The 13,322-nt window shown below is 43.4% G+C and overlaps 1 protein-coding gene across 1 annotated transcript in view; it reads right to left on the reverse strand.

Moving 5' to 3' along the window:
* ELP1 (elongator acetyltransferase complex subunit 1) overlaps positions 1 to 13,322 on the reverse strand; it is a 63,652-nt gene that overhangs the window by 44,224 nt on the left and 6,106 nt on the right. Inside the window, exons 4-10 of the mRNA XM_019635871.1 lie at positions 12,155 to 12,236; positions 10,287 to 10,367; positions 7,169 to 7,254; positions 5,500 to 5,596; positions 4,567 to 4,657; positions 3,370 to 3,493; positions 2,044 to 2,137 (exon numbers count right to left, since the gene is read on the reverse strand). Of these exons, the coding sequence (XP_019491416.1) occupies positions 2,044 to 2,137; positions 3,370 to 3,493; positions 4,567 to 4,657; positions 5,500 to 5,596; positions 7,169 to 7,254; positions 10,287 to 10,367; positions 12,155 to 12,236 (655 nt within the window). The remainder of the gene's footprint in view (positions 1 to 2,043; positions 2,138 to 3,369; positions 3,494 to 4,566; positions 4,658 to 5,499; positions 5,597 to 7,168; positions 7,255 to 10,286; positions 10,368 to 12,154; positions 12,237 to 13,322) is intronic.

Raw genomic sequence — 13,322 nt, forward strand, 5'->3', positions numbered from 1 at the left:
TCATCCCTCTGTGTTACATGTACTCTGGGGGTATATAATGGGGAGGAAAAATAAACTCGGGGCTGGTTGCTAAGAATGCTTCCAGTCCTCCCGGACCCTCTTTGTCTCTTTGTCTCTTTATTTCCTTAAACCTCGCCCCCCACTTCAGGTACTGTTCACTGGAACGCCGAGGCAGGACCCCGACAGAGTACCAACTTTCAGTTATAAGAGGAGTACTGTCCAGGGATCTAATGTACAGAGTGGTGACCATGGCTAACAATACAGTGTTGTACACTTGAAAGTCGCTAAGTGAGTTGATCTTCAATGTTGTCACCACAACAACAAAAATGGTAATTATCTGCGGTGATAAACATCTCGCTATACATGTATCAAATCATACACTGTACATCTTAAACTTACACAATGTTATATGTCAATTACATCTCAATAAAGCCAGAAAAAAAAGAGCTCATTGTGTCACAGCCAACCTTTATTAAACAGAGGAGACATATAAATGAAGATCTTGATTCTATTACGGAATTTCTTTTCTTTAAACATTTCCCTGCTCACTAATTCTTAATTCAGTGATCACAGCAAACCGAGCCTAGTTCTCTAACCAAGTGGTTACAATACCTTCTGCGTAGCTGGGAGTTGAAGTTGGACCACACGCTCATGCTCTGTGAAGACAGGCACTGTGGCTGTTCTTGTGAGCCGAGCATATCACAGTGCGGACCTTAACACCCTGGCTAATCAGTGGCTCTCAATTCTGACCACCTGGTAAAAATCACCTGGACGCCTTTTTATTTTTTTAATTAGATATTGATATATAGTCCCGATTCCAACACAATGAATCCAATGAGATGAGGCCTGGAAAGTGTTTGTTTTTTTTCTAAAGGTGCAGCCAGGGTTGAAAACTATGGGGTCGAATGAATGAATGAGTGAATGAGCTTCTTAATGACATCTGAGTTAAAGAGAAAGTTATCTTGATTAAAAAGTTTGAAAGCCACTTAGAAATCATCAAGCAAGGGAAGATTTTTGAACAAAAATATTCAGTGCATTGCTATTCATGATAATGAAAAATCACAAAACTTTAAATGTCTAACAGAAAGGGATTTAATAAACTGGCACAAATAAATACTACATAGGATTTAAAATGATGCGAAAATATGTTTCTGACAGTGGAACAGCGAGGTACAAAACTGCATGTATCATACCTATATACTTAAAAATGAGATCATGGCTACACTGAGATATACACATAAAATCTGGACGATGAGAAAATTTTAATAGTGATTACTACTGAATGCTAGAATTATGGATTAACTTTTTCCTTCTCATCTTTATTTTCTAATGTTTTCACCGATTATGTATACACTAAAAAAGTACCTATTTACACAATTTAAAAGGCATAAAGATGATTCTTACTCATAGCTAATCCAATTCCTTTTACTTCCACAGTGCAGTATTCCTTTGGCTAGTGTTTTGATTGCCTGCAGTAAACCATGTAAGAAGAGACAGTACTGATGACCTGTAATGGTCAACTGTATACGTCAACTTGGCTATGCTATGATTGTTTGGTCAAACAGTAGTTTAGAGGTTATTGGGGAGGTGTATTTTCGTAGATGTGATAAACATTTGCAAATAGCTGACTTTAAATAAAGCTGATTATCTTCCATAGGTCTCATCCAGTGAGTTAAAGGCCTTAAGAATCAAGGTTTCCAAGAGAAAAAGGAATTCTGCCTCAAGACTGTAACAAAGTATCCTGCCTGTCTGCAGACTAGAGACCTGTTCTATAAATTTCAGACTCAAGACCAAAACGTCAATTCCTACTTGAATTGCCAGCCTGCTGGCCTGCCCTGATTCTGTTTCTTTAAAGAGCCCTGCCTGATACATGACTGAAACCCATAAATAATCAAAACCTGACCACTGCCCCATCTCCACCTACTCTCCTCAGCCATCTTTGATTTCTCTACAGGACTAAGGAGAAGGGATAAGGGCTCCACACCCTACTACTTTGAAGTACATTTTATGGGGTAAAGGACTGAGACAATACAGCTATCTTACCATAGGTTTTTAGAGTGGAATTTTCTTCCCTCTGAAGGTCTTCCAACCAAACTGCGAGCACAGTGGAATCTGCATTCCAGAGCAGGTCATTTACCTAGCAGGGAAAAAAGATCCGTCATTGTGGTTTAACTATGTGTTTACTTCAAAAGCCTTATGACAGCTCAATTCCCTGCTCCCTGACTTCCAGTAAGATAGCTGAATAGACAGACGCTGTGCCGACTGCCTCCCAGGATCACACCAAAATTACAAATAATTTATAAGATATTCAACCTCAGAAGTTCCCTGCTCCCACAAACCACATAATCCCACTACTTGAGCTGATCTCTAGCTGTAAATTACTAACTTACAGAGTCCCGTGCCAGCCGAGTGTGGCTCAGTTGGTTAAGAGCTCGCTCAAGAACGTGAGCTCTGAGCAACAGCGGTTCGATGCCCGGCCCGAGCTGAGCTGCCGCTGAGCTGCCAACAGATGGCAGGATGGCTCAGCTAAAAAAAAAAAACGCCTTCTTTGAGCTGTCAACAGAGTCCCTCAGCAAACCCATGTATTATGCCATTATATGGAGAGGGATTCAAAAAATGCATTTTGGATAAAGATTAAAAACAAAAAATGCATTTTGGATAAAGATTAAAAGACAACTAAATGCGAGGTAACATTTTTAGACAATCAGAAATCTGAATATGAACTGGGTATTAGATAACACTAAGAAATTACTACTAATTTTGTAGGATGTGATAATGGACTTGTGGTTAAAGAAAAACGTTGTTTGTTAGAAATGAATATTGAAAATGACTTCTAGAATTAAAACCCTAGCAAAATAAAACAAAAACGTGTATGATAGATAAAAATAATTCTGCAAAATGCTGATGTCTATTAGAAGGAATAGGTACATGGGAGTTCATTAACCTCTTCTCTCAACTTTTAGTATCTTTAAATTTTACATAATTAAAGATTACCATTTGATGTGTATCATCTCCAGCCAAGATCTTAATGGTACACAAGCTGCTTAAGGTTTAAATGTTATAAATGAAAAGTATCTTTATCACTGGAAGAATTCTACTTTTGTCAAAATAAACAATAAAAACTAACATTTCCATTTCTGGTCTGTGTTTTATCTAGGGTGGGAAAGAAATGTCATTTCTTCTTTGTAAAATCTCTTTAGGAAAAACAATTTCTCTTTTTAAAGAACAAAAAAGTCAGTTATAAGAAGCCACTATTTTTATTACTATCTATTCTGAAGCTTCTATGTACACATCCATGTCAATTAGAAACCTTCTCTATAGCTGTGGAAAGTCCTCTAAATTTGCTGGTGAGACAACTCAGGCACTTACCTTAACCTCATCTTTGAGGAAGGGAAGTGTAAAATGTCCATGGAGAAGCCCGTTTTTCTCAAAAAACACAACATCCTGCTGGTTGGGTTTATCTTGTGTTGATGCAATCAAACTGCCTGAGGGCCTTAAGGCAAACCCACAGTGTTAGAAGGTCCAGCACCTTGAGCTGGCTAAGAACAAGATGAAATTCAGAGACGTTTTTTTCAGCAAAAACAAAAAGCCTCCGCCCAGGGAAATTTTATCCCACGTCTCTTGGTCCACGGTGACCCCAATGTGGGACTATACCCAGAGGAAACAATGCCCTTTCCTAATTTGCTCAAAGACTCCATTTTCCCACACAGCCTCACAGATTTAGACTGCACTTGGGTGACTTTTTAAAAAGCCACTAAATTATTTTAACCATTCCAAGTATAACGTCCTATAAAATCGGAACCTATTTCTCCTTCAATTAGATAACTTCAGCAAATAGTCCATGCTTCGGTAGGTATTTTTAAAGATTTCTCAACCTACTGAAAACACCTCGGTCACCTCATCTTGTTTACATTTGTCTCTAGTGTTAATTCAGTTCATTTTTCCTTTTGCTCTGTCATCCGAAGCCACTCAAATACTGGTGGGAAACAAGCTGTCTAAAACCTAGAGGCCGAGTGCTTTTTGCATTAACAGGTTCTACTGCAGCAGAGGAGATATTCTTCCATCTAGAATCAGGGCAGCTGCATCTCGCAGGCACATTCTGACGGGCACATGGGTGCTGGGCCCAGAGGTGAAGCAGGTCTGAACGCAGCCTGAAGCTCCTCGGCAAACAGATGCCCTCAGTGTGGGAGTCAGTGCAGAGGAAGGAAGCCCTCTTCCAGCCCCCTCAAAGCTCCACTGCCTCACAGGGCTGTGCAGGCTGCGGCTTCCCTTTGAAGCCATTTTCTGTCTTATACAATGGCTTCCTGCAGACCCTGCCCCTAACCTGCAAAATGTGTGGGCCTTGAAATGGTGAGATTTGTGAAGAAGCTCAGAATCTACTATTCAAACTGAAGTCAGACTTCAGGGAACTCAAAAAGAAAAAAACATACAGGCTTACAGCCAAATGAGAAGAAGTAATTATCTTTTTGTGTTCTATAAACACCTATATTCAACAGGTCCCACCACCTCTACCCCAGTTCCAAGACATTTTGCGAAAGGAGTTGCAAGATTTCTTCTCCCACTCACTTCCAAGCCAGAGCGGGACCCAGTCCTGCTACAGGCTCACTGGTTGACTGTAAAGCAAACTCTCGATTCCACACTCTGACCTTCCGAGCCCCTGTGCAGTAGGTAGAGGGGGAAACAAACAAAACAAACACAAAGCATTATGGTAAGTGTGGGCAAGTCAAAACTTTTCAGACATCTTCATGACTAATAAAAACTACCATGGTTTTACAAATCCAATTAGATTAATCTTATTAAAAATTTGTGTCCTGGGCCGGCCGAGTGGCGCGATGGTTAAGAGCTGGCTTGGGACGCCAGAGGGCCCCGGTTCGGATCCCACATATGAGGGCCAGTGACACTGCCCTCCACAGCTAAGATGCTGAACAACAGCTCAACCTGGAGCTGGGCTGCCGTGAGTCACCGGCGACGGCGTAGGCTGCAGCCCCTGTGGCAGTGGGTTGCCATGGGCTACCGTGTGTAGCCAGCAGCCAGCGTGAGCGGCCAGCAGCCAGCGTGAGCGGCCAGCAGCCGCAGTGAGCGGCCATCCAGAAGCCGGCGACTGATGTGCCTCGCCTGGGAAGAGCGCAATGATGGTGCCAACTTGGGCCAGTGAAGCAACGTCCTCCACAACTAGACTGAAGAACAAAAAACGACAGCAACTTGTCTGCTCCCCTTCCCCTAATTCCCCAGCACTGTTCCCATCCCCCCAACTCCCCAATAAAAATCTTAAAAAAAAAAAATTTGTGTCCTATAGGTAGGAGGCTGGACCTGATGGCCTCAAAGAACTCTTCTAATTCATAGCTCTAAATTCATTTAACATCTAAAGCACATATCTTTACCTCATATGGATAATAAAAGAACACCGCAATGCAAAAACAAAACAAAACAAAACAGAAAACTTTCCAGAGCTTAATAAGATAAAAAATGTTTTTGTTTAATTGCAATTTATTTCCATACCTGTCTCCGGGCAAACAACACTCACAGCAAAAAACTGTCCATCACCACGCCAGGTAACCTGTGGTTTATGGTCATCCCAGGGCAAAGCAGACTCATGCTAAAGAGAGGACGAAACACAAATGTCACTGGGGGCCTTAAATGGCCTACAAACAAGTCTCAGGCTATTCAATTTAAATCTTTTATATGAGGTTTAAGCTACCTAGAAAACCAGCTTCATAGAATCCTCAGTAACTCTTCTAATAAAAGGACCCTTAGACCCAGAAATCATCAATAAAAAAGAACTTAAAAAAAACAAAAAAACACCTTCTCTGGGCATTAAAAAAAAAACTGCTCATCAAGCATGGCAACAGAGGAGAAGAGCTGCAAATCTAGATATTAAAAATAGTGAGCTGAGGAATCTATCAGGTAACTATGACAAGAAAATAAATGTTCTGTTTGCCTAAATATAAGAAGGTAGAGTTTTAGGGCTGGCCCAGTGGCTCAGTTGGTTAAGAGCTCGCTCAAGAGTGTGAGCTCTGAGCAACGGGGTCACCAGTTCAATTCCCACATAGGCCCGAGCTGAGCTGCCAATAGGAGGAAGGATGGTTCAGCAAAAAAAAAAAAAAAAAAAGAAGGTAGAGTTTTTATTTATCATATAAGCTGCACAACAGTGCACAGAAGAGTTAAGAAGATGAGAGGAAGGTGGGTAGGGAAGAGCCAGGTGTAACAGAGGCAGCAGCAGTGAAGAAGCCATGGAAGGCTTCTGTGCTCTGCACAACAGCAGGAAGAGGGGTCTCCAGTGCCACCTGCATATCAATCCTGACGCCTTGAGGACAAAAGCCAAGTCTGTGGGGCTGGGGACAAATCCACCTGAGCACCCACCATCACATTCTAGTGACAGGCTAAGTCAGAATGATTCTAGTGCCACAAGCCTGTACAACAGGGAACAACCCAGCAACTCACAAGTTATTCTCCACGCAACTGCCCTATGGTACGGGACACAAACTTCTGCTAGTGAAGGGTATGAGTTACATAGGATATAGCCAGAAATAATTAAGGACAGACAATGTAAATGGCAGATAGTGTATAATTGATTCATTTATCCTAAAAGAGCAACTCATGGAAATTTCTACTTTTAAGATAAACACAATGCTTCCATTTGCTCAGGCCCAAATCCTGGGACCATCCTCAATTCCTCTCTCTCACACTCCATATCTGATCTTTTGTCAATAAGTCCTGTAGCTCTATCTTCAAAATGTATCCAGAAAGAAGGAAAACAAAGTGTTTCACCCAAGAGGAAAAAAAATCTACTATCCACATATGTCAGAAAAATATAAAAACACGCGTGCGAATGGTCAACAGTGAATGCAGGATAGCAGCCCCTTCTGTGCAGCAGGAAGTGGGATACACAGTGTTACATTTCTACCTGTGATGGCTTATTTTTTAAACTGAGTCTTGGTTATAATTATTCTCTACACTGCAAAAATGACAAAGCAACTTGGCATTAAAAAAAAAAAAAGATCTTTCTAGGATGATTCATTCCCTGAGGTTCTCTAGACAGCTTCGGTTTTACTAAAGCAGAAGCAAGCTGTCCATGTTAGCCTCTCACTGCACACCGAAGGGTTCCTGGTGGGTGGCAGAACTTCTACTGGTTCCAAGCAAGTCTCTTTATCCACTGGCCCAACCTTACCATTTGCATCTGAAAGGCTGCTTGCCTGCCTTCTGATCCATGGAACTGCGTCTCCTTCCTGCCCCATCCAACAGTAATAAACTTGCCTAGAGAACAATGGATTGAGAACAGGCAAGACAACCAGTGAGCTAAATGAAATGAAATAAAAGCAGTTTCATTGCTACTCTTCAAGAAGTTAGGGACCGGTAATTACTTGGGTCCTCTGAGACCTCTCCATAAATTGACCAGCAGTCAATATTTGAAAAACCTATGTTCCATATGACATGCCACAGTGATCTGGAAGACTCTGAAATGCCCTTCTTTTGGAAAGAGCTTTACTGCCACCATATATAGTCCACAGTCCCCTGATGACAGTCAGCAATCCTCACTTCACAAGTAACAAGAATGAAACAAAAAGAATTTACACGCTAGATCCATGAAAAACAAAACACAAAACTCAAAACAAGAACTGGGAATAAAATTCTAAGTGTTCAATTCACTAAGTATATCCGCCTCCCTGTTAGTGGTGGAAGGTGCTGTAGATTATAGAATTCAACCCCTCCTATAGGCGGACACGGGGACCCCCTAGTGGCAGAGGCCAAAACCAGAACACAGGGAGTCTGCCTTCCAGGATGAGATTCTCTCTCAATCACAATGCTTCTCTTACACAAAATATAAAGTCAGAGCTGTTCACACGATGCAGCCCTTCTGTTCCTGGAGGTAGGATCTGGCATCCACCTGCAACAGGTACTGCAGTCATGTCCCTGAAAGCACTGGCCAGATCCAGGACCCAGGACTGCCCTCCTGCCATTGATTCTGATTCTGAAGAAGCGGGCTGTTTATAGTTTCTATAAATTATGGGTGAGCATGACCACTTCCTGTGTGCTCTGCATGGGCACATCCACGTACCACAGCACCTCAAAGCACACCTGGGTACAAAGCATGCTGGGTACAAAGAGCACTGCCTACCCTGGTGCACACCCCTGGACTTCTATCTGTTTCCACAGAGAGGGAAAGGACCAGGGCGTGAAGCAAGAGAACTTTTCCAGTGGCCTCAGACAATAGGAGATGGGGCTACAGCAGGGATCAGCAAACTACAGCCTGCGTCTGCTTTGACAAATCAACTTGTACTGAAACAGCTGTGCCCACTGCTTTATGTATTGTCTGTTACTGCTTTTACACTATAACAGCAGAACTGAGTAGTTCCAACAGAGACCATGTGGCCGGAAAAGCTGAAAATATTTACTATCTAGCTCATTACAGAGCAAGTTTGTTGATCCCTAGGTTAGAGGAGAAATGTCTACTCACAGCTCCACAGAGTGATGGTTTTGTACTGACAAACATATTCTCAGACCTAGCCCTAGCCTGGACTCCTCCTCTCCCTTGATTTACGCTATTAGGCTTCTTATGAAAAAGCCAGTGGGATTAGCCAGGCCCCGGGCACTAACCCACACAAAGGTGTGCTGGGTACTGACTATCCCTATGACTGTCTTCGAAGCTGGATGCCTTCATCCTACCAGCACCAGACCTGTTCCCTGAGCAAGCGCATCTACTCCCAAGGTTGTAAAGATTCCCTACACACCAATGACGTAGCCCCTGACATTTTCCTGCTTCCCATGGTGATCCCATACGGCCTTTTAACCAACCCCAGACAGAACTCACCACCTTGCCCTTACACACCAGCGCTTCCCCACCTTCCCTCTCGGGCACTGGCATCTTTGCTCCCACCACCTGAGCTTCTGGCTGGAGTCCACTAAACGCCTTCTTCTTCACCTTTATACCCAAAGCTTATTTATTTAACTATCTAAACTGGGATTTCTCCACTGGCTCGGCGAGGAGGGGAACCATGCACCAATATTCCAAAAGAGATTCTCAAATAATTCCAAAAAATGTACTCCCATCCTCATTGACAATCAAATTTTTCCCCACACCCACCTTATCTCACACCTGGATTCTTATGGCAACCTCCTACGGCCACCTGCTTCTTCCATCTGCAGCCGTTAATCAATCACTCAATCGTGCATTATTAAAACCTTTAATGGCTGATCACCTATAACTCAAGTGTCCAAATGCCCTGCCAAACTTGATCAAAATCTGTACTCCATACAAAAGCCATTTCATTCCATACTCACGTCCTTCCACCCAGCAATGCTTAAGTACCCACAGTTGCCTGAATAAGCCACGATGTGTCAAAGGCTTCTATGAAACACCCCCGCCTTGGAATAGATGAACTCAACCCTCATCTCCCTACACCAACTCAGCCAAGACTCAGCTCAAGTTGGCCTCCCCTGAAAAGTCTTCCCTCTCCGTTACTCCCTTCCTCCCCTTAAGCTACCCAACACCTGCACATCAAATTATTACTAAACTAATGGGACTCTTTAAAAGTCAAATTATCTACAGCACCAACCATGCTGCTGGATTCATACCTACTCAGAAATTATCACTGAACAAGTAAATTATGTTTGAGTGAATAAACGAGTGGCCGTTTTCTACATGATTTTTCAGAGTTGGTGGAATAACAGGGCATGAGGTTCAGCCTCAGCAAAAGTTAAAATGCCTTCTCACTCCTCCCCCTCCTCAATCAGGCCAGCTATGCGGTGGCCGCAAGTTGGCCAGAGCTTCTTATACTCAGTAAGTATCTTCTCCCCCTTCGATACTCCCACAGCTTTAATGCCCAAATCACCTCAGCTAGATCTTAGCAAGAAAACAATCTGATGGTTCCCAAGAAAATGAAGATTCAGGTCCAGCCAATAAAAACAAAAATCAGCCTTCTCTCTCACCTTTCTTGCTTTCTCCCCAAAATTGTATCCCAAAAATATTCTCCTTGTTCTAGCTAGTACACAGTTCCTTTCCTTGAACCCCCAGCCCAAGTCTGTCCTGGGGTTTGAGCAACAACTACCCAGGTGACCCTAAGCACACATTTCTATCCCCCAGGTTACTGACAAACCAACTCTCAGACCTGGAGAGATACCTGGGGTATGCCTTTTAAGATCTGGGATGGGCTAGCTGGTATTTAATAAATGGGGGTTTGAGTTTCAGAGCTCTTTGGGTTTATGGTATGGGTATTACTGTGCAAGAAAATGATCAAACCTGAGAGGGACGTCGGGTCACACAATGTTTCAAACAAAGCTATACTCACTTTCACCAAAATCATCCTGGTGCATCTGCTGTTCCATGATTGGTTCAAAGTCTTTCGTCATCATAACTAGGGTCTGTTGACCTTGGAAGGGAACAAACAAGAATTATTTTGTTTTCATGTAACAGACTTGCTATTCCCTAAGTTTCTATGGCATTGGAAGCTACAGAGCTGGAGTGGAGCAGTTGATAGTCACAACAGGGCAGACAGAATTCATTCAAAATGTTTTGACTCTCATTTAAAGAGAGAGAGACAGGCCGGCCGAGTGGCGAGTTGGTTAAGAGTTGGCTTGGGACACCAGCTCTGAGCAGCAGAGCCCAGGTTCAGATCCCACATGTGGGCCAGTGACACTGACCTCTACAGCTAAGATGGTGAACAACAGCTCAACCTGGAGCTGGGCTGCCATGAGTTGCCAGCCATGGCATAGGCTGCAGCCTCTGCTGCAGTGGGCTGCCATAAGCTGCTGTGAGTGGCCAGCAGCTGGTATGAGCTGCCAACAGCCGCTGTGAGCGGCTGTCCAGAGGTTGGCGACCGATCTGCCTCATCTGGGAAGAGCGCAATGATAATACCAACATGGGTCAGTAAAGTGACATCCTCCACAACTAGACTGAAGAACCAAAGGACAGTAACTTGTCTGTTCCCCTTTCCTGATTCCCCAGTGCTGTTCCCCTCCCCCAATTCCCCAATAAAATCTTTATTAAAAAAAAAAGGGAGAAAGGGAGAAAGGGAGAGAGGGAGAGAGGGAGAGAGGGAGAGAGGGGGAGAGGGGGAGAGGGGGAGAGGGGGAGGGACAGGAAGGGGGAAGGTGGGGAGTGTGCGGGAGCGCGCACGAGCGCGCAGGCATGCACGTTCTGACTGGATAAGTCACATGCTGCTTACTCTCAGCTATTTCTGGAAGGTTAACCTAAGGGCCTACATAGCTCTCCCTCACTAACTTCAACACTTGAGTCACCAAGACCTCTCTTCACACATATACCTCATCGGGGATACTAGTTTCAGAAACTCATCTGAAATAAAGAGACTTAAAGGGAAAAAAGCAGTTTTTAAGAGCTTGTAAGACCTCTTAAAGTTGTAAGAGGAGCTTTAGAATCTATTTATATAGCAATCTTCCTTTTAGAACAGGTTAAAAGACTGCTGACACTTTAACTGCAACTAAGGATTTAGCAATCTCTCCAGGTTTTATGACTTTGTGTCTCAGCTTCAAAGATTGAAAAAGTTACATGAAACAACTTTTTTTTTTTAAACATTTTTTTTTTTAATTGGGGAATTAGGGGGATGGGAACAGTGCTGGGGAATCGGGGAAGGGGAACAGACAAGTTGCTGTCCTTTTGTTCTTCAGTCTAGTTGTGGAGGACGTTGCTTCACTGGCCCAAGTTGGCACCATCATTGCACTCTTCCCAGGCGAGGCAGATCAGTCACCGGATTCCGGACGGCCGCTCACTGCGGCTGCTGGCCGCTCACGCTGGCTGCTGGCTACACACGGTAGCCCATGGCAACCCACTGCAGCAGGGGCTGCAGCCTACGCCGTCACTGGCGACTCACGGCAGCCCAGCTCCAGGTTGAGCTGTTGTTCAGCATCTTAGCTGTAGAGGGCAGTGTCACTGGCCCTCATATGTGGGATCCGAACCAGGGCCCTCTGGCGTTCCAAGCCAATTCCTAACCATCACGCCACTCGGCCGGCCCAAAACAACTTTTTAAAACATTTTAAGAGGTAAAACTTAAGGGAAAAAATATATCCCCTCTAGATTACAATGCTGGTATCATTAGTCAAACAAAATTTTTGAAACCTAAGCCGTTCAAAACTCAGGGCTCTAAGATATCAGGAGTCATGTTTTATAACAGTCAGAGTTAGGGATCAATGACAAGCTTACCTGTAGCCAGAAGCACCAGCTCTTGGTCAGGACTCCAACTCATGACAGAAATACCACTGGCTACACTCCCAACACATTCCAGCTGAGACAAGGAAAAATTATAAGGGAGATTTCAGAACACCACTCTCAGTAAATATTTACTACAGCCTTACTCAAAACAACTAAAAGCGGGACACACAAATGTGAGTTTCTTCAATGAACGTTTATTCAGTACCAGGTATAAGAGACGAGGCATGACACAGGGCACAGGGACTGGAAGTGACTAGGGCCACTCCATTCCTCCCTGAGTTGTCTCATGAGGAGATGAAAAATTGACTCTACAGTGGGATTAGGACTATAACTGAAGTCTCTGGAAATTAAGTGGGGGCTCAGGACAGGGACTCACAAATAGCCCAGGAAAGTTTTTCTAACAAGGTGTCCTTCAGGGTGGTATTTGGGCCAGGAAAAAAAGATTGGATAATTGTATGTGTGTGTGTGCGTGCACACACGCGCGCAATGTTGAAGCACAAGTTATAAAAAGAGCAGTTAAAAATCAGCTGCAAGTAGAGCATACGGTATACGTATACACAGGAATGACGGGTGGGGACAGGCTAAAAGGAATCTGGGGAACAGACAGTGAAAGGTTTGAAAAGGCACAAAAGGAACATGGATTCTTCTTGCAGACACTGAGAAGTCACACAGAGGGAGGATCAGCACCACTGATGGAGATCAATGGACTGGAGGAGCTCAGTAATCAGGAAAAACTATGAAATGTTTTGAAAGTAAAAGCATACCTTTTAAATATGAGAAATACTAGGGAAGTTGTACTTGACAGCTTTGGTATTTCTCACCATGAATTGAGAATAAGATATATTACTGCACTAAATGGAATGGTTAAAAGCGAAGGTGTCAAATTTAGACTGCCAGGGTTCAAATCCCAACAACTGTATAACCTTGGCATAGGTACTTAAGCTCTCTGTGCCTCAATTTCCTCTTCTTAAGAATGGGAAAACAACAGCCTACCTCATAAGGTGAAGATTAAATAAAATTTTGCATGAAAAGCACTTGAAAAAGTGACTGGCACGTTGTAAAGTGAAATAAGTCAGTCAGAGAAAGACAAATATCATATGATCTCACTTATACGTGGATTCTAAGGAACTGAATGGATGGGAGAAGTGGATGGAGATAG

This window comes from Hipposideros armiger, unplaced genomic scaffold (genome assembly GCF_001890085.2).
Source record: "Hipposideros armiger isolate ML-2016 unplaced genomic scaffold, ASM189008v1 scaffold_24, whole genome shotgun sequence".
Lineage (NCBI taxonomy): Eukaryota > Metazoa > Chordata > Mammalia > Chiroptera > Hipposideridae > Hipposideros > Hipposideros armiger.